Genomic DNA, 21,620 nt, shown 5'->3' with positions numbered 1-21,620 from the left:
TGGTACATTTTGTGATGTGCCTCATCTTGCCAGTTGGCTCTGCTGTTCTGAATCCAGAATAGCCAGCTTTTCAGCTGTTTTTATTGTCATTGTAGCATTTCTGGAATCGCATGTTCGTAGTTTTGTGTACAACTGATTGAAAAAGTGTTTCTTTTGTTTAGTGCAGTGTTTTTATATTCGTACTGATATGTCTGAAAGTTCAGAAGACGAACTTGTATATAAAAGGAAACGAGGAGTGGTAGACAAGCAAACTCACATGCGTAATATTATTCGGAATGCAAGGGAAAAAGGAGAAGGTTATATTTCTTACTCAGGCAAGGAAGTACCTGGTCTGAGCTCTACATTATTCTTTGTTAGTTTGTTTTAGGTGCCCATCAATATCAAAAAGATATGATGGGATATGAACACTTTTATGACAGCATTTTACAATGGCCTACTACAGAGTCAGAATGTGCTGTGGAGTTTATTTATGAGGATTGATTATCTCCTGTCATGATAAGCAGGCATTGCTGATTTCATCCTTTTAATAATTATATTTATAGTCTAAACCTGTTAAAATATTTTCTATTTCCTCAAATATGGGTTTTATGACAAAATCCTTTCAAAATTCAAGAATTATCCCATAAAAATATGTTTGCAGCACTCGTTTATTTCAGAAACCAGTTAAGTGGAATTTTTTTGGATTTTTTTACAGTATAGTTAATAAGCACAAAATAATTTTCCTTAGATAGAAAGTATTAAAAGAGAATACTTTCAAGCTAAAATATTCAAACCCCTATTATAACATTTTGTCTGATGCTAGACAGTTTTTTTCATTTTCCCAAAAATGACAGACTTGGCGCTTGGCTGGTTTCTGAAATAATCGATTCAATTAAGGCCACGGCCGATTCCTTCCCACTCCTACGCCTTCCCTATCCCATCGTCGCCATAAGATCTGTCTCAGTCGGTGCTACGTAAAGCGAGTTGTAAAGAAAGAATAATCGTCGCCATAAGACATATCTGTGTCGGTACGACGTAAAGCAAAATAGTATTCATTAAAGAAAGAATAAACGAAATAATATTAAATCAAAAACTGTTCCAATGAAGTTTGTAAAATATCCAGCCGCAACACTGATAACCCTATCACTAATTTCGCGCAAAAAGAGCTCGTTCGAAACTGAGTCGACCAATTCTTACTAGAACTTCTTATTGGCATTATACACTGTTGTCGGATGAATGTGTGGCGAAAGGTAAATGCTCTGCAAAATTTGTGCATGATACTATCTCAGGTGCATAATGCATCAACAAAGTAGGGGTAAGTATTTTTTACAGCTGTGATATGTTACACTCGACACAATAAACTGTTGCTAGATGCAACCAAATGGCAATTCCTTTAAGTACAAATTGTAAAAACAAAACAAAAAAGCCTATTTCGACTGATTCTACAAAACTGACCAGACCATTTCCGTGAATTGCGACATTAGAGTAGAGTAGAGAGTATATAAATCTTACAGTATATGGAGTCTGCGGGACCTTTAACGACCCGGGCCCACCTGCGTTGAAAGGGCCTGCAGACCCTAAGGTTACGCCCCCTGAGTGTTGCGGCACTTATCAGTCATTTCACAGTCGTACGATACTCCGAGTGTTCATGTGCTCCTGATGGCATGTACTACTACAGCACTGTTTGGTGGAAAGATACTACCCATTCTCACTTTCATGCACTCCTAAAACAAAAATATTGTACCCGTACTCTTGGGTTCTACAACAGCAGAAGGATGAATCTCACCTTCATTTTCTCCTGTTGATAACGATAGCACACTGTTGCAACATTCCTCGGCGCTATGACAGCAGCTCCGCCACTTTTCCACACCAGGAGAATCTGGTCGGAAACTCTGGTACAGCTCTTGACTATCAGGATCTCTTACTGTCTGAAATACATACAAATCATTATAAAAGGTGTTCGGAAATTCTCATTTTAAACCCCAAGGGCTTGTAGAGGGGATTGTGTACTAATATTTTGAATAGGAAGCTATGCACAGTTTCAGTGATACTTGTACAAGAACTTCAAATCAAGTGTTTAATTCACACGCTTCTGCTGGGTGAAGGAACGATTGTGGTTGTCCATGGTTTACCATTTTCACAACAGACAAATGCTGGGGCTGTACTTCTTACTTAAGGCCACGGCCGCTACCTTTCCAATACTAGCCCTTTCCCAAAACATTCAATGTGTTAGTGCGACTTTGAACCACTAGCAAAAAAAAAATTTGATTACATCTGTGTATCAAGTTTATCTGTGCTGGTACGCAATGAGTTTGGAAGGTACATGGTGTTTATATTACGTCATTCCAGTACGACGATCACCTGATACCACGTGATGTCTAGCCTGTCTCTTACAATAGTGCTTCGAACTGTACCTCTCATTCACTTGCCATTCTGTCTCCGTTGAACATTGTTGAATTCGTATTTGGAGAATACCGGTATGACGTTAGTGTACGGTGAAGTTCGAAGTAATGGGAGAGTTGCTTTTCGACTATATTAAGAGAGTTATCCGCATCGTGTGCCTCAATCGCATACACTTCTCTAGCACAGGTGTGACTTGCGGAAAACAGGTAACTTCACCGTCAACAGAATCAAGTGTGGTGCTCCAAGAAGGCACCGCATTCCCGACTTTGAAGAGGCTGTACTTCACCTAGTTGAAGAGACTCTATCAACGGGTACCCGAACCACTGCACGTGGAACGAGTGTAACTCATAACATCGTCAAGGACGTTCTCCATGAGCAGCAACTACACCCTTGCCACCCTCTGAGGGTACGAACATTGGTTCAAGCCGATTTTGCACCACCTATGCACGTGGGTACTACACCGATGTGTGGAAGATCTCCAGTTTCCACGGCTAATTTTCTTCATCGGTGAATGTTAATTCATTAGGGACGCTGTTTTAAAACTCTCAAAGCAGCTACATTTGAGATGTCGAAAACCCTCATGCCATGCATACCAATGGATTCCAACAAAGGTTCAGCATCATTGTGTGGGCAAATATTCTGGATGGTGTTTGACTGGGCCACACGTTCTTCCATGTAGTGTACTTGATCTTCCTGAAAGAAGTACTAGATGAGTTCTTAGAAGACGTGACACTGAACATTCTTCGACAAATCCGATTTCAACACGATGACGCACCACCTCATTTTGCACTTGCTACTCGATATCATCTTAACCGGCAATTTGGGTAAAGATGGATAGGTCGAGATGGCCCAATTGTGTGACCTCCACGACCACTTCTACTTTTTCCTATGGGGCAGCATGAATATGATTTACGAGACCCCTCTAGAGACAGAGGAAAATGGTGGTCACCATATCCAAGCACAGTTGTGGTGGACTAGGATTCTAATCTTCATTTGAAGAAGGGAGAATCATATTATTAACGCCATCGAGCGCTGCTATTGTTTAGAAATTACTATATCGAAGAACCCGAACTCCAACATAAATTGAAGTAACCAATAAATCACGATAAAAATTACTAACAGAAAAGCCGGAAAACAAAACGAAGCTATCCGTTTCAAGGACTAAGCATACTTCCTCTTGACCATGAAGACTCCGTGGCGCAATAGAAATAATTTAACCTAGGGAGATGTTTGATAGATTTACAACTTCGTTAAATCATTTAAGAAAAAGATTAGATGAAAATTGCTCTCTGGACATCATCTCTAAATGCAGATTAGAGGTGATTGCTATAGGTGGAATTGTTAGTATGACAAAATTCATAAATTTATTTATTTTCCCCTTAACTTTGTAAATTTTTACCAAATTAGTGACTGTTGATTTGTTGGAAATGTAATTAACTGAGTCGCAACTAATTAAATTACCATCCTTTCTTCATCAATCTGAAGCGGGAGATTTTAGCGCCTGATTTGAAATTATACTGTACATGTAGCACAGAAATGGTACGTTTTCGGACATAGGTTCCTATGAAAAATGTTATCTATTCAATCCTCCTACAAGCTATAGGAGTTCTAAAATGAGAATTTACGAACACTCTGTAGATTAAAATTGAACGGTGAAGATGCAAGAATGAAAATGGGAGAGCAAAGAGGGGAAATGAAATAGAGTATTCGTCAAAACAAATAGTACTAAAGTTTGATATTGAACTTCAATAAGCATGAAAAAGGCTGATATTATTAATTAACGTTTTCATGGAGGGGAGGGGTAAATAAAGTGCAGTATTCACAAAAAAAAAAAAAAAGTACTAAACTTTGATATTGAACTTCATTAAAAATAAACAGACTGATATTATTAATTAACGATTCATTTACTGTTATTAACGTTTTCTATAAAACGAAATTTGAAGTCACAGTGCAGTGGTAATGAAATGAAATGGCATATGGGCCTTGAGTGTGTCCGAGGACGAGTTTGGATCGCCAAATGCAGGTCTTTTGATTTGACGTCCGTAGGCGACCCGCGTGCCGTGATGAAAATGAAGTGATGATGATGACGACAGTATTAACCAATTCTGGTTAAAATTCCCGACCATGCCGGGAATCGAACGTGGGACCCCTGTGAGCAAAGGCCAGCACGCTAACCAGTTAGCCATGGAGCCGGAATGTTAAACGTCTCACAACTTAACATGATTAACATTCCTGTACCCCTCCACTCCTCAGAAAAAAAGGACAATAACAGCATTAACAATTATAGTTTTTCAGTATTTTATGTTTGTAAATTCTACTTAAATTGTAACCTGATTGCATTTCGCATCCGAATTATCACCCTCGTCGGTGGATGGACGATTTATTATATCTTTAATCAATCTCTCTCCCCAAAAGGGACATATTCCTTTCAGAATGATAAAAAAAAGTTCTTTCAGATTAACACTTTCTCTTCAAATGAATCTAAGTGTATGTATAATATCCATACAGTTTCAATGTTACAACCTAAAATATGGAAGGGAATCTAAGACACTCTCGAACTCATCAATAAGTACAGTATATGGTATGGCCTGCTTTCTCGTTCAACATAATTTCCCTGATCAGCCTGCGAGTTTACACAATCCCGATACGAAACATTCTTAGGAAAAACCAAATTCTGATGCATGATTGCTTACATTTTTGAAGTTTATCAGAATAAACGTCCGCCTCAGTGGTGTAGTGGTTAGTGTGATTAGCTGCCACCCCCGGAGGTTCGGGTTCGTTTCCCGGCTCTGCCACGAAATTTGAAAAGTGTACGAGGGCTGGAACGGGGTCCACTCAGCCTCGGGAGGTCAGTTGAATAGAGGTGGGTTCGATTCCCACCTCAGCCATCCTCAAAGTGGTTTTCCATGATTTCCTACTTCTCCAGGCAAATGCCGGGATGGTGCCTAAGGGGAGGCCACGGCCGCTTCCTTCCCTATCCCTTCCAATCTTCCCATCCCCCTACAAGGCCCCTGTTCAGTATAGCAGGTGAGGCACTGATCGTCCTCCCCAGTTGTATCCCCCCTGTCACAAAGTGTCATGCTCCAGGACACTGCCCTTGAGGTGTTAGAGGTGGGATCCCTCACTGAGTCCGGGGAAAAAACCAACCCTGGAGGGTAAACGGATTAAGAAGGAAGAAGAAAGATAAAGTAAGTGATATGTCACTGTTCAAATAGCAAACATCAGTGCATATTGTCGCCAAGAAAGTATTGCTTTCTCTATGCCAAATTCCAATCGTCAGTGCATATTGTCGCTAAATAAGAACTGTGTTTGCCAGGTCAAATAACAATCAGCAGTGCATATTGTCGCCAAGAAATAATTGTTTTTGCTAAGCCAAATTACAATCATCAGTGCATCCTGTCGCCAAATGCGAATTGCTTTTGCTAGGCCAAATTACAATCATCAGTTCATATTGTCACCAAATGAAGACAGTTTCTTGCTGGGCCAAACTATAATCAGCAGTGATTATTGTCGCCAAATACGAATTGCTTTTGCTAGGCCAAATTACAATCATCAGTGCATATTGTCGCCAAATACGAATTGCTTTTGCTAGGCCAAATTACAATCATCAGTGCATATTGTCACCAAATGACGACAGTTTCTTGCTGGGCCAAATTATAATCAGCAGTGCATATTGTCGCCAAATACGAATTGCTTTTGCTAGGCCAAATTACAATCATCAGTGCATATTGTCGCCAAATGAAGACAGTTTCTTGCTGGGCCAAATTATAATTAGCAGTGCATATTGTCGCCAAATACGAATTGCTTTTGCTAGGCCAAATTACAATCATCAGTGCATATTGTCGCCAAATAATGATTGTTTTTGCTAGACCAAATTACAATCACTGGTGCATATTGTCGCCAAATACGAATTACTACTACTACTACTAATACTAAACGTTTTCATTCCTCCCCTGAAGGAGGAGGCGGGCCTCTTAGACGGTGACGCCGTCTCTCAGGCCGGGAGATTTGTTACGGTGAAGGAGATGTGCGGAGAGGTGGTGGTGATTATTGTTTTAAGAGGAAGTACAACTAGGCAACCGTCCTCTATATAACACTAATCAGAGGGAAAAATGGAAGGGATCCGACACTTCGAAAAATGAAGATATGGTCAAAGAAAGACAAGGGCCACGAAGGGCGTGAAAATGAAAGACTCCCTAGGCCTCCATACGTAATACCGTCGGGGTCGGAAAAGAACAAGAGTTGACCAAGAGAGGTCGAATAGGATAGATCAAAGTGAGGAGCCTGGCACAAGTAAGTGGAAGCAATGCCAGAACTCAGCTAAGGGCCCCGTGGTTGCCAACACACGCTCCAAAGTTCAGAGCCCTTGGGGCCCCTTTTAGTCGCCTCTTACGACAGGCAGGGGATAGCATGGGTGTTATTCTACCTCCCTCGCCCACAGGGGGAGATGTGCGGAGAAGGTGAGGGGTAGGCGGCCGTGACCTATACTACGAAAATACGAATTGTTTTTGCTGTGTCAAATTACAATCAGCAGTGCATATTGTCCACAAGAAATAAATGTTTTTGCTATGCCGAATTACAATCAGCAGTGCATATTGGCGCCAAATAAGAGTTGTTTTTGCTGAGTCAAATTACAATCAATAGTGCATATTGTCGCCAAATAAGAATTGTTTTTGCTAAGCCAAATTGCAGTCAGCAGTGCATATCGTCGCCAAATAAGAATTGTTTTTCCTAGGCCAAATTACAATCATCAGTGCATATTGACACCAAATGGGAATTGTTTTCTTCTTCTTCTTAATCTGTTTACCCTCCAGGGTTGGCTTTTCCCTCGGACTGAGCGAGGAATCCCACCTGTACCGCCTCAAGGACAGTGTCCTGGAGCGTGAGACATTGGGTCGGGGGATACAGCCGGTGAGAATGACAAGTACCTCGCCCAGGCGGCCTCACCTGCTAAGATTAATAAAATCATACCTGGAAGGCCGAGAGTTCCAAGTAGATGTTCACAACACACTGTCAAGCACGCGACCGATCAGAGCGGGCCTAGCCCAGGGGTCACTAATATGCCCAATCCTGTTCATCCTATTTACGAACGACATGCGACAGCGAAACTCACTACCACGCACCTCTACGCGGATGACACTATCACAGTACAACACCCTCAGCTAGCATGCACCCGAAAGAGACTACAAGTTGCACTGCGAACCCTTGAAACCTGGCTAACCAAATGGCGTATCAAGGTCAACGTTGACAAATGCCAAGCTGTGATGTTCAGTAGGAAGAAGAGACGCACACATAGGCCAGCCAATATCAAACCGCTCAAACTATTTAATCAATATATAGCATCGCACGCAAGGTCAAATATCTAGGAGTAGTCCTAGATAGAAAACTAACTATGCTACATCACATTAAAGACATCCAGCGGAAAATTCACGCACGACTGTCACAGCTCTATCCTATACTGAATAAAAGATCCAGTATTAACAAGAGAGTAGCAATCAACATGTACAAGGCCCTAATTAGGCCAATAATAACGTACGCAGCCCCCGCCTGGGGCTACACTGGTACGACGAACCTGGATAAGCTGGAACTAATACAAAACAAATGCATTCGAGCAGCGGCTAGACTCCCGCATGACACACCAATACGCCACCTAAGCGCAATTGCGAAAGTCAGCTCGATAAGGCAATACATACGAAAACAAACACTCCAAATGTACACAAAGTCATGGGGTAATAAGTTCAACCCACTAGTCAGTGGAATAGGACGCTACGACGTCGATCTATACACCAAATACTCCACGCCGAAACACATTCTGTTCAGCCACAGGGTAAGGAGGCCGCACTCTACCGAGAAACGTATAAATGCATATATGATAACCATGTATGTGTGTATATATAGTTGCAGAGACAAGTGTGTGCCACCAACACCGCAAAGAAGGGACGTCATCAGGCGGAAAGAAGAAGCCCCTTACCCCAAGTAAGGCTTGGCTATACTCCCCTTCTCCTTAAAGGAAACTTGGCACCAGGGATCGCTGGCTGCTGGACTAAGGTACTAACATGTGGCCCAAAGCGCAGACGACAGCGGCCCCGAGCCGCACCAGGCAGTGACAAGAAGGACTGATTCCCCATAATAATTGACAAAAGCTAGGAAAATGGTTATGATTGCATGACAGATACTCCTAACTAACACAACCTTTGGACTTTTCCAGCCCACATCCTTGCATGTGCTATCAAAAGATGTCAGGTTTTACATGTAGGCTCTTTCTCTTTCCTGCTTATGTGGTTTTGCCCTGACCCTTCAATACCACACCTTAACACTATCCAACTAATACAAACTCGCCTGGTAACGTGTCTAACGTGGAAACAGGCAGATACTCCTTGTATCATTTCCCACTCTTCTCAGCTACCTTTTTCTACTTAGAACTAATAGCAAGTCGGAGGCAATGTAGATTGAGTCGATTGCCACGACGGGGGAGTGGGCTACGGGGTCCCCCGTAAAAAAAAGCCTCACCTGCTATGCTGAACAGGGGCCTTATGGGGGGATCGGAAGAGTGGAAGCGATAGACAAGGAACAGGGAAGGAAGCGGCCGTGGCCTTTAATTAGGCACTGTACCTGTCCAAGGCTTCAGTACATAAATAATGAGAAGATAAACTATATCTTCTCATTATTTATCTTCTCATTAGTAATAAACTAGTATTCCTCTCATAATTAAGATTCCCCTACTATAGAGATTATTAGAAGACTATCGCCCGACCGGACGGTCTATTCAGACACGTAATGTTCTAACGATTTAGCTAGCGTACTATTCTAGTAGGGGACTTCGATACTGGTCTGAGTTCGAAGCTCATCGGAGGTGCTCCATTCTATTATCGTATTTGTGAGCCATGGTATTTTGTTTATGCACTGAAGTGGGAGGAGAAGTGGGAAACCACGGAAAACCACTTCGAGGATGGCTGAGGTGGGAATCGAACCCACCTCTACCTCCGGAGGCTGAGTGGACCCCGTTCCAGCCCTCGTACCACTTTTCAAATTTCGTGGCAGGGCTGGGAATCGAACCCGGACCTTTGGGGGTGGCTAATCACACTAACCACTACACCACAGAGGCGGACGGGAATTATTTTTGCTAGGCCAAATTACAATCAGCACTACATATCCTCGCCAAATAAGAATTGTTTTTGCTTGGCTAAATTACAATCAGAAATGCATATTGCCGCAAAATGGGAACTGATTTTGGTGTGTCAAAAACAGCGCTTATTATCTCCTGAAAAATGTGTTTTCGCTATGGCTAATTGCCATCAGAAGTGCATATTGTCGTTAGGAAAGAATTGTGTACTCTCCTCTATAACTTAATCGCTGAAAGTCAAGATCTACTTTTAAGATAATATACTATATACTTGCGAGCCATTTCTGACTAGAAAATACTGACAGGAATTTACGTATATTCCCAGCCAATACCTTGTTACTTGCTATTGCCCCATTATTCTGAAGTTGGCGGAATAGACTTTGGCTAATGTGCGCACTCCCAAGGCGAGGACTTGGGAGTTCCCAGCAGTGCCCCATTCGCATCTACGTCTTTACACATGCTGGTGTCGGAGATAATGTTTTGACAGTCTACTACAATACTGAAGGAGTTGATAAAGCGATAGATGTTATCAGTGTTACATACCTGAACTTTCAGCTGTTAATGTATTATGTAATTTCCATTCATGGCCATGTTCTCGCCAGACCTAATGTTGATAAGCTTGAAGCAGTAATGCACGGGCTAAAGGTCAATATTGCTAACTTATCTCTAAGTTATTGTAGACGGCAATCGACCTTTAATCGAAAGGACAATGGGTCGGGAATGATACTGTATAGCGAAGTGTACTCAAGAGCAAAACCTCTTGAGATTTGCAATATCAGACTGGATTGGCAACAGGAAAAGACACCCAGTGGTTGTGTGTGTGTGTGGGGGGGGGGGAGGGGGTAGAATACATCCACGGTATCCTTTGCCTGTCCTGAGATGCGACTAAAGGTGGGACCGTCAGTGGCTCTTAACCTGATTTTCCTGTGGGTAGGGGCGGTAGAATAACACGCACAGTATCCCCTGATAAGAGGCGACTAAGAAGGGACCTAGGGGGTCTTAACTTGGGAGCGACCGGGCGAGTTGGCCGTGCGCGTAGAGGCGCGCGGCTGTGAGCTTGCATCCGGGAGATAGTAGGTTCGAATCCCACTATCGGCAGCCCTGAAAATGGTTTTCCGTGGTTTCCCATTTGCACACCAGGCAAATGCTGGGGCTGTACCTTAATTAAGGCCACGGCCGCTTCCTTCCAACTCCTAAGCCTTTCCTATCCCATCGTCGCCATAAGACCTATCTGTGTCGGCGCGACGTAAAGCCCCTAGCAAAAAAAAGCTTGGGAGCGTGGGTTGACGACCACGGGGCCTTCAGCTGAGTCGTGGCATTGCCTCCACTTACTTGTGCCAGGCTCCTCACTTTCATCTATCCTGTCCGATTTTCCTTGGCCAACTCTTGTTTTTTTCCGACCCCGACGGTATTAGAGAATTCTAGGGAGTCTTTCATTTTCACGTCCTTCGTGGCCCTTGTCTTTCTTTGGCCGATACCTTCATTTTTCGGAGTGTCGGTTCCCTTCCATTTTTTCCCGTCTGATTAGTGTTATATAGAGAATGGTTGCCTAGTTGTACTTCTTCTTAGTACAATAATCACCACCACCACATCTCTTAACTTGGGATGGTTACCACGGAGCCCCTAGCGGAGTCTGGTATTGTTTTTACTTATTTGTGTTAGGCACCTGACTTTTAACTTTCCTATCTGATTTTTCTTGGTAAACTCTTGTTCTCTTCCGATCCAGACAGACAGACAGACAGACAGACAGACAGACAGACAGACAGACAGACAGACAGACAGACAGACAGACAGACAGACAGACAGACAGACAGACAGCATTTAGCTTTCACACTCTTGTAGGTTCTCTTTGTTTTACTCATGACTTCATTATTCGAAGCTGCACATGGCCCTGAGGTTCACTCAGCCTGCACCAAAAATGAGCACCAGCTTCATGCTTAGAGCAAAGGCGGCGGAGTGTAGAGCTAACCACTCTACCCCACCAGGTGCCGAGGTTACGGATAGTGGAAGCCTTTACCGTCCACCCCACCCAGGGCTTTCATGGCCTGTACGGAGATGTCTTTTCTTTCTTTTTGATTTTTCTCTTCATTATTCGAAGAGTTGGACCTCTTACAGTTTTCTTAGTGTTAAGAAAGAATGGTTGCCCAGTTGTATTTCGTGTTCAAAAATCACCATCATCGCGAGAAAATGCACCTGCTATTATGTTTTTGGATAAATATAATAAGAAATTATTTAATAGTCATGTTTTGGAAATGTGGGTCCAGTAACCTTAACAGTATCTCGGCAGATTAACGCTGTCTATGAGTTCTAAAATATTTAAACAGAATCTCTTGTAATTGCGAAAGCAACACTTTGGAGCTATTCACAAAGCATTTTGCCGCTATTCCCAGTCACTATGCTGATAAGAATAATTATGGAAATATGGATCCAGAAACAATAAGTGCTCCGTATCTCGGCAGATTACCACTAAGCAAAAACAAAGTCACCTCCGTACAGGCTATGAAGGCCCTTGGAGGAGTGGAAGGTAAAGGCTTCCACCATTGTTAACCTCGGCACGTGATGGGGTACAATGGTTAGCTCTACACCCGGCTGCCTTTGCCCCCAGGAATTAACCTGATACTCATTTTTTGTGTAGGCTGAGTTAACCTCAGGGCCATATGCACCTCCGGAAGTGGAAATTTCGTTTCCTAAATTTTACGATTTCCTGACGGAGATTCGAACCCAAGTCCCTCCGGGCGAACTGAGCACGCCTTTACCGCCTCGGCCAGGCAGCCCCTGATTAACACTAGGTATGAGTTTAAAATGTTTAAACAGAATCTCTCCTTGGCCTTTGCATACACTCACGCACGTATCTACTTCGAACACCAGGCCTCTATTCTAGAATCTTTGAGCCTTCATCCGATTCCTACAGCGGGGATAGTGTGGTGCCAATATCTCGAAAACCGTTTGTTTTAGGGCCTTAAAACATGGTTTCCGGTTTACCGTACGGGCTCACCGAGTTTTGTTCTTCGCGGCGTAAGGCTTCAAATGAGCTTTGCCTCGGCTTGTACGATAAATTCGATATTTCGCCTATATTAGCCCAAGCTAATGAGCAAAAGGGCCTACATATAGGTAATGGAGAGGACTGTCCAAATATATTGTAGACAATATTACCCGTAGGGTCCTAGAAGTTAAATATACAAAACTAGCAGTTACCCGCGGCTTCGCTCGCGTGGATTTCATAATTTGTTAAAAGTAATCATTCCTCAGTCCTGTAAATCTGAAAATCAATAAAGTATAAAAACTCACCAAAAAATTGAATTTAATTTATCCCGGAAACTTTTAGTAAACGACGTTTGTGGTATTGCCTTTTGGGGCTAAGATGGCCATGCGACATAGAACATTACATGTGAGAAACAGTCTTCTCTCAAGTCGAAAACAAACAAAAAACAATGTTTCTTTATTTTTAAAAGAGATTACAAATACCTATTTCCACGTCCGTAACATCTTCATTTTTGAGACATAAGTATCCCCATAAAAGGAATTCAACCCCTTTATCTCAACATCCCCAACTCCACCCCACCCCACCTAAGTGAATTTTCCGAAAAAACATGTTTTTTTATTTTTAAAGGAGATTCCAAATACCAATTTTCACGTCTGTAACATGTTACGGTTTTGACATATACCGTAGATATACCGGTACTCATTTTAAAATTTCACTCGCTTTTTCAATTCTTTTCATACCCTTGAGTGGATTTTCCGAAAACAAAAGAATACATGTTTCTTTATTTTTAAAGGAGATTCGAAATACCCATTTTCGCCTCTGTAACATTTTTAGTTTTTTACATACAGTATAAATATCCTCACACAAATAAATCAACTAAGTTTTCAATTCATTCACCCCTAAGTAATTATCTGAAAACAAAGGACTATCTGTTTCTTTATTTTTAAAAGTGATACCAAATCATTTTCATTCTGTAGCATCCTTAGTTTCTGAGACATTGTAAGTACTCTCATACATAGAAAACAACTATTTTTTTATTCAGTCAACCCCCATTTGTGGATTTTCCGAAAACGAAAGAATGTGTTTCTTTACTTTGAAGGAAGATTCCAAATACAAATGTTCATGTCCGTAATATCTTTAGTTTCTGAGATATAAGTATGCTCATAAAAATAATTCAACTACATTTTCACCTCCCACCCCCATTGATTCCCCACCCCCCTCAATGTGTGTTTCTTCATTTTTGAAGTAGATTCTAAATACCAATTTTCACATCTGTAACATTCAGTTTTTGAGATATAAGTATCGCAATAAAAATAATTCAATTTCATTCACTCCCTTTCAACCCTCCCCCCTTAAGTGAATTTTCTGAAAACAAAATAATGTGTTTCTTTGTTTATAAAGGAGCTTCCAAATATCAGTTATCACGATTGTAACATCTTCAATTTTTGAGATATATGAGATATATATCCTCATAAAAATAATTAATCTCCTTTTTCAACACCGCCCCAAGTTGATTTTCTAAAAAAAAGGGCATGTTTCTTTATTTCTACATGCGATTCCAAACACCAATTTTCACCTCTGTAACATCTTTAGTTTTTTTAGGTATAAGTTTACTCATACAAATAATTCAACTAATATTTCAATTCTTTCACCCCCCTCCCCTAAGTGCATTTTCCGAAAACTAAATAATACGTCTTTCTTTATTTTTAAAGGAGATAGCAAATACCAATTTTCACGTCTGCCACATCTTTAGTTTTTGAGATATAAGTATCCTCATACAAAGAATTCAACTAATTTTTCAATTCTTTCACCCCCTTGAGTGGATTTTCCGAAAACAAAGAAATACGTACGTCATTACTTTTAAAGGAGACTCCAAACACCAATTTTCACCAGTGCAACATTTTCAGTTTTTTAGATATCACTATCCTAATAAAAAGAATGCTATCCTCTTTTCAGTCCTTTTAACCCCCTCCGCTTAAGTGTTTTTGAAAACAAAAAGTCCATGTTTCTTTATTTTTAAAAGAGGTTAAAAATACCAATTTTCACGACAGTAACATGTTCAGTTTACGAGATGTTCTGTAGATATTCTCATTTTAAAAATTCACGCCACTTTTTCAGTTCACCTTAAGTGGATTTCCCGAAAATAAATTATCTATATTTCTTTGCTTTTACAGGAGATCCTAAATACCATTTTTCACGTCTGTAACAATTTACGTTTCTGAGATAAACTGTAGACATATACTTTTTTAAATTCACCCCCTTTGTCACTCCTTTTCACCCCCATTAATAGGATTTTCCTAAAATAAAAAATACGCGTTTCTTTATTCTTAAAGGAGATTACAAATACCAATTTTCATATGTGTAACATCTTCAGGTTTTTTAGATTTCATAAGTATCTTCATAAAGGGTATTCAACCAGGTTTGTCCTTTTTTCACTCCCCTTAAGTGGAATTTTCGAAAACAAAAAAATACGTGTTTCTTTATTTTAAAAGGAGATTCTTTTTTTTGCTAGTTGCTTTACGTCGCACCGACACAGATAGGTCTTATGGCGACGATGGGATAGGAAAGGCCTAGGAGTTGGAAGGAAGCGGCCGTGGCCTTAATTAACGTACAGCCCCAGCATTTGCCTGGTGTGAAAATGGGAAACCACGAAAAATCATCTTCAGGGCTGCCGACAGTGGGGCTCGAACCAACGATCTCCCGGATGCAAGCTCACAGCCGCGCGCCTCTACGCTCACGGCCAACTCGCCCGATAAAAGGAGGTTCTAAATACCAATTTTTACGTCTGTAAACTTTTAAGTTTTTGAGATATAGATATGCTCATTTGAACAACTCACCCCCCTTAGCGACGGAATATCAAAAAAGCATCCTGTAGTGAGAACCTACACTGTAATATAATTGTATCCCCAAAATTTCATTTCGTTCTGTTCAGTAGTTTTGGCTCGGCGATGATGAGTCAGTCAGTCAGTCAGTCAGAACATGTTATTTTATATGTATAGATTTGGTTTAGATTGGAGAAACAGTATGGATTTGTATAAGGAACAGACAGACAGACAGACAGACAGACAGACTTATTTTCTGCTTTATGTATCTTGATTAAATCTAGCTACCGTCCAGTTCCCTGGTTGAATGGTCAGAGTACTGTCTTTCAGTTCAGAGGGTCGCGGGTTCGCTTCCCGGCCGGGTCGGGGATTTTAATGGCTTCTGATTAATTCTTCTGGCTTGGGAACTGGGTGTTTGTGTCTGTCGCAACACTCTCCTCTTCATCTTCAGACAACACCACACTACCAAGCACCACAGAAACACACAATAGTAATTACATCCCTCCGTATAGGATTGGCATCGGGAAGGGCATCCCGCCGTAAAACAGGGTCAAATCTACACGTGCGACGCAGTTCGCACCCACGACCCCAGAGGCAATAACACTTTATGCAAAACTAAACAAAACCTCATGGAACAAGAGCCTTGAAGGGCCGTGGCCTATCAAGCGACCGCTGCACAACCCAAAGGCCTGCAGATTATGAGGTGTCATGTGGTCAGCATCACGAATCCTCTCGGCCATTGTTCTTGGCTTCCTAGGCCGGGAATAACACTTTATATATAGCTTAAATTCCCGTACCCTCCCCACTCGCCGGATCTCACGCCTCCAGATACCTGCATATGGGACATGCAGAAAGAATCTGTTTTACGGTCAGATAACCCGCCTAGGAATGTTCCCGAATTATAGCTATCATTCACAGTTTACCACAGAAGGCTTGACTACCGAGTCAGAACTGAAGTGTGAGGAGAAAAAACGTAAAAGTTCATGTTGGAAGGGACGGATACGAAAACCGGAAGCACCGTCACGTCCTGGAGATGTGTGAATCGGCCTTCTTCTGGGCCACGAAGACATCAGTATAAACGGTAAAAGTACTGTACTTAATGGCACGTAAAACAAATAACATTGTTGGGTCTATCAAGGCTTCAGCCCGGAGGCTGGGTGTATCCTCAGATAACAGCACCTAAACTTATGGAGTTATAGGTAAAACGCATTATATTATTATTATTATTATTATTATTATTATTATCATCATCATCATCATCATCATCTGTTTACCCTCCAGGTTCGGTTTTTCCCTCGGACTTAGCGAGGGATCCCACCTCTACCGCCTCAAGGGCAGTGTCCTGGAGCTTCAGACTCTTGGTCGGGGGATACAACTGGGGAGTATGACCAGTACCTCGCCCAGGCGGCCTCACCTGCTATGCTGAACAGGGCCCTTGTGGAGGGATGGGAAGATTGGAAGGGATAGGCAAGGAAGAGGGAAGGAAGCGGCCGTGGCCTGAAGTTAGGTACCATCCCGGCATTCGCCTGGAGGAGAAGTGGGAAACCACGGAAAACCACTTCCAGGATGGCTGAGGTGGGAATCGAACCCACCTCTACTCAGTTGACCTCCCGAGGCTGAGTGGACCCCGTTCCAGCCCTCGTACCACTTTTCAAATTTCGTGGCAGAGCCGGGAATCGAACCCAGGCCTCCGGGGGTGGCAGCTAATCACGCTAACCACTACACCACAGAGGCGGACATTATTATTATTATTATTATTATTATTATTATTATTATTATTATTATTATTATTATTATTATTTCTTTCTTAATCCGTTTACTCTCCAGGGTTGTTTTTTCCCACGGACTCAGTGAGGGATTCCACCTCGACCGCCTCATGGGCAGTGTCCTGGAGTGCGGGACTTTGGGTCGGGGATACAACTTGGAAGGAGGATCAGCATCTCGCCCAGATGGCCTCACCTGCTATGCTGAACAGAGGCTTTATGGGATGGGGGACGGGATGATTGGAAGGGATAGACAAGGAAGAGGGAAGGAAGCTACCGTGGCCTAAAGTTAGGTACCATGCCAGCATTTGTCTGGAGGAGATGTGGTAAACCACGGAAAACCACTTCGAGGATGGCTGAGGTGGGAAGTGAAACCCTCTCTAGTCAGTTGACCTTCCGAGGTTGAGTGGACCCCGTTCCAGCCCTCGTACAACTTTTCGAATTTCGTGGCAGATCCTGGAATCGAACCCAGACGTCCAGGGGTGCAGATAATCACACTAACCACTAGACCACAGAGGAGTACGTTCTTCTTCTTCTTCTTCTTCTTCTTCTTTTTCTTCTTATTATTATTACAATATTGTGCCCATATATCCGTTCATAATAAGGTAAGTAACCCCTAGAACGGGGCCTCCGGGTTACTAGGTCACTCATCGATGTTTAATTTACCGACGTTTCCACAGAAGGGTGGTTGATATTTTCGGAGTGTTTTACGTAATTACTCTGAATGAGTTGGAAGGTTCGATTCTGTACTGAAGGCGATCAAGTACACCAACCACGTGTCGGTAGACTTATCAGTACGTGAAACAAATCCTGCAGGGCAAAATTCCAGCACCCCAGAGTCTCGGGACATTGTAAAATTAGTTAGTCGAAAGTAAACCAATAATATCAGAATATTATTAAGAGGCTGGGATCTAATTAATATTGAGAAACATTTTTTCGCGATGTTCACTTCTCCTAACATTGTTGACATTCTTCCTGCTTCTTTAATGACCTGCTAATCTGTCGTAACTTAATTGTAGCGCAGTATATGTTCACTGCGTCAGCCACTAATTACTCAACACGAAATGGCAATTTATCACCTAACAGGAACTCTTCACTTCATTACCTTTGACTTCTCATTATCCGCGATACGTCACTGTTTGTTTTCGTAGACTTGAACACCAGCTTAATTATAGGGTTTCGTAGAAGCGCATTTGTGTATTTACCAGTAATAAATTACAAATGATTATGAAGCTGGTATAACAGATGTTCCTTTGATTAACAAGACATCAAGGATTTCGTAAGCTTTAACGAAACATGCACAGAAGGTTATTCAAGGCTACATGTTACTCACAATACAGGTATCAAGCGATCTTGCAGTATGTGACTGTTGATATCATTATCATAGCCACTGGACCTCTAGTTTTATATGACTGTTGATATTGTGGTCATAGCCACTGGACCTCTAGTTGTATATGACTGTTGATATTGTGGTCATAGCCACTGGACCTCTAGTTTCATACGACTGTTGATATTGTGGTCATAGGCACTGTACATCCAGTTTCATACGACTGTTTATATTGTGATCATAGGCACTGTACCTCCAGTTTTATACGACTGTTGATATTGTGATCATAGCCATTGGACCTCCAGTATTACGTGAATGCTGTTATCGTGCTCATAACCATCAGTTTTATGTGAAATCCGAAACACTAGACCGTTACATTCAATTTGAAAACTCTCACATGCATTGGCTAGGATTTGAATCGCGGTCGCCTCGGTGTTAAACCAGTGATAATGCCACTCGTCTGTCTGTCACATTCCCTCGGCATAAGAACATGAGACATTGAATAATGCGCGTTACTTTATGAGGCTAACACAATATGTTCGTATCGTTCCATCATATTGTTGAGCGCCTTCATGAGCGTCAGTATAATTGTATTTTTTCCCGTCTGGTTTACCCAGTTTCAACTCTTGACACAACCTTGGAAGATAAAATCATAGGGTTAGGTTTGGAACAGATTGGAAGAGAAGGGAAGAGGAGGAGATGAAAACGCTTAAATCCTGTTTTAGTAGAGAAGAGAAGATAAGAGAAGAGAAGAGAAGAGAAGAGAAGAGAAGAGAAGAGAAGAGAAGAGAAGGTTTGATTCCCATTCCAGTAGTTCTCAAGGGAAGAGAAGAGAAGAGAAGAGAAGAGAAGAGAAGAGAAGAGAAGAGAAGAGAAGAGAAGAGAATGTTTGATTCCCATTCCAGTAGTTCTCAAGAGAAGAGAAGAGAAGAGAAGTGAAGAGAAGGAGGCATTCGGATCCTCACAATTCATCGCCAAGAGTTATAAGGCTATAGTAAAACCTCAACACACAAACATATAATCCTTTATTTAGGAAACGGACACTCAATGCATTTGCTATAAGCCACAACATTGTACAAATGAAATGAAATGTCGTATGGCTTTTAGTGCCGGGATATCCCAGGACGGGTTCGGCTCGCCAGATGCAGGTCTTTCTATTTGACCCCCGTAGCCGACCTGCGCGTCGTGATGAGGATGAAATGATTATGAAGACAACACAGACACCCAGCCCCCGTGCCATTGGAATTAACCAATTAAGGTTAAAATCCCCGACCCGGCCGGGAATCGAACCCGGGACTCTCTGAACCGACGGCCAGGACGCTGACCGTTCAGCCAACGAGTCGGACAACATTGTACAATTTTTATGTCTTGGAATATAAATGGCTCCTTAGAAGAAGCACGGACCCAAGCACAACCGACTCGACAATCGTGGCTAGGTAGCTTTCTTTGAAGGAAAACTTCTTCCACAACTCGGCCATCACCCCGGTATGGGACCTCTTTTTTAAAAATTTGCTACTTGTTTTACGTCGCACCAACATAGATAGGTCTTATGGCGACGATGGGATAGGAAAGGCCTAGGAATTTGCCGGTATGAAAATAGGAAACCACGGAAAACCATCTTCAGGGCTGCCGACAGTGGGGCTCTAACCCACTATCTCCCGGATGCAAGCTCACAGCTGTGCGCCCCTAACCGCACGGCCATCTCGCCCGGTGTGGTACCTTTTGCACCTACTAACAATCCGTAGATGGTGACGGTGTTTACATGATATTTCTCCATGATGTAATTGGATACTGGAATGTTCTCGTAGATTGCCTAATTCTCAGAGTGCACATCGTGCGGCGGTTGTTCGCCTCATTCTAGACATCTAGCATTAAAAAACTCTCTCTCTGTTTATCGATGGCTAGAATATCTACTCTTGTCGTGCTATCATTTTCAGCTTAGCAGTTCACTTCTTCATATACTTCCCACCCGTTATCGCGAAAGGCTTTTGCAATAAGGCTGCGAATTGTATGATGACGAGTATCGCTAAATAATAATAATAATAATAATAATAATAATAATAATAATAATAATAATAATAATAATAATAATAATAATAATAATAATAACGGCGTATGGCCTGCGGAGAGGCCTGGTGCGGGTCCTTTTCTGGTAGACCACCTATTAGGCGACCTTCATGTGTGTGAAGATGAGTGCCCTACCTAGGATGATTTCTAATGCTGAATACACCACACACACAGCCCCCGAGCCATAGGAATTAATCAATCAAGGTTAAAATCCCCGACCCGCCGGGAATTGAACCCTGGAGCCTCTGGACCAAAGGCCAGCACGCTGACTATTTAGCCATGGAGCCGTACATCGCTAAGTAATGATCCGAATAGACAGTAGCCGAGAACACGTCCCAAAATTTCAATCTCACCGCAGGCACGCCTGTAATGGTTGTTCCCTTGGCTTCTACCATACAAGTCTCTTACTGGAGTCACGTTTGTCATCAATGAGCCCACCAGGTGAGACGGCGAGTGAGGCATTTTCCATAGTTTCACCCCAATGTAAAAAAGTCAAAAAAAAAAAAATGCGGGTGGCGTCTGCACGAAGAATGGCTTCTGCCGGAGCGTACAGTGCCAAGCAAAAAATTCGGTGGTAGTGGAGTGATAGTGTGGGGCTGTTTCTCGTACGTCGGCGTGAATCTCGACTCAGACCGAAATAATGTGAATCTCTAACTCACCACTGCACAGAACCGATATTCATTGCTCCAGTGTCCAGTTGTGACGGTCCACCAGAGTTGCCGAGCTTTGTCGTCTTTCGTGATGTGCGATTTCCGTACGAGTCACTAGAAGACCCTAACGGATAAAGAGGAAAGAAGAATCCTCAGAAAATTTATTGGCGCTATACAGACTAAATGTGGATGGAAATTTCAGAGCAACAAAGAAGTTTACCAGAAAGTGGAAAGAATCTTGGAGACCATGAAGAGGAGGAGGCATTTCTAGGACGTCTGTACAAAATGAATGGAAATTGACTTACCAGATAGATATTTTATTACTTGTAGAAAAAGACCACTACAGCATGGATTAAGGAAACGGGGAAAGATGTGGAAAAGTTAAATATCTCGGAAGTTCAAATGTTAGACAGAAATGAATTTAGGAATACAGTAATAACTTTGGAAGGGTTTCAAGCCGAAGGAAGAACTAAGAAGCCCCGGAAGAGCATAGACAGAACAAC

At 42.2% G+C, this 21,620-nt stretch overlaps 1 protein-coding gene across 3 annotated transcripts in view; it reads right to left on the bottom strand.

Moving 5' to 3' along the window:
• The window catches only part of LOC136875673 (calcitonin gene-related peptide type 1 receptor), a 409,243-nt gene that overhangs the window by 64,842 nt on the left and 322,781 nt on the right, over positions 1-21,620 (bottom strand). For all 3 annotated transcript variants that reach the window (XM_067149225.2, XM_067149227.2, XM_067149226.2), the window contains exon 3: positions 1,766-1,907. In XM_067149225.2, the coding sequence (XP_067005326.2) occupies positions 1,766-1,907 (142 nt within the window). The remainder of the gene's footprint in view (positions 1-1,765; positions 1,908-21,620) is intronic.

The sequence above is a fragment of the Anabrus simplex genome, chromosome 6, assembly GCF_040414725.1.
Source record: "Anabrus simplex isolate iqAnaSimp1 chromosome 6, ASM4041472v1, whole genome shotgun sequence".
In the NCBI taxonomy this organism is placed as follows: domain Eukaryota; kingdom Metazoa; phylum Arthropoda; class Insecta; order Orthoptera; family Tettigoniidae; genus Anabrus; species Anabrus simplex.
The sequence above is the reverse complement of the archived record's forward strand: the minus strand, read 5'-3'. Positions and strand labels throughout refer to the sequence as shown.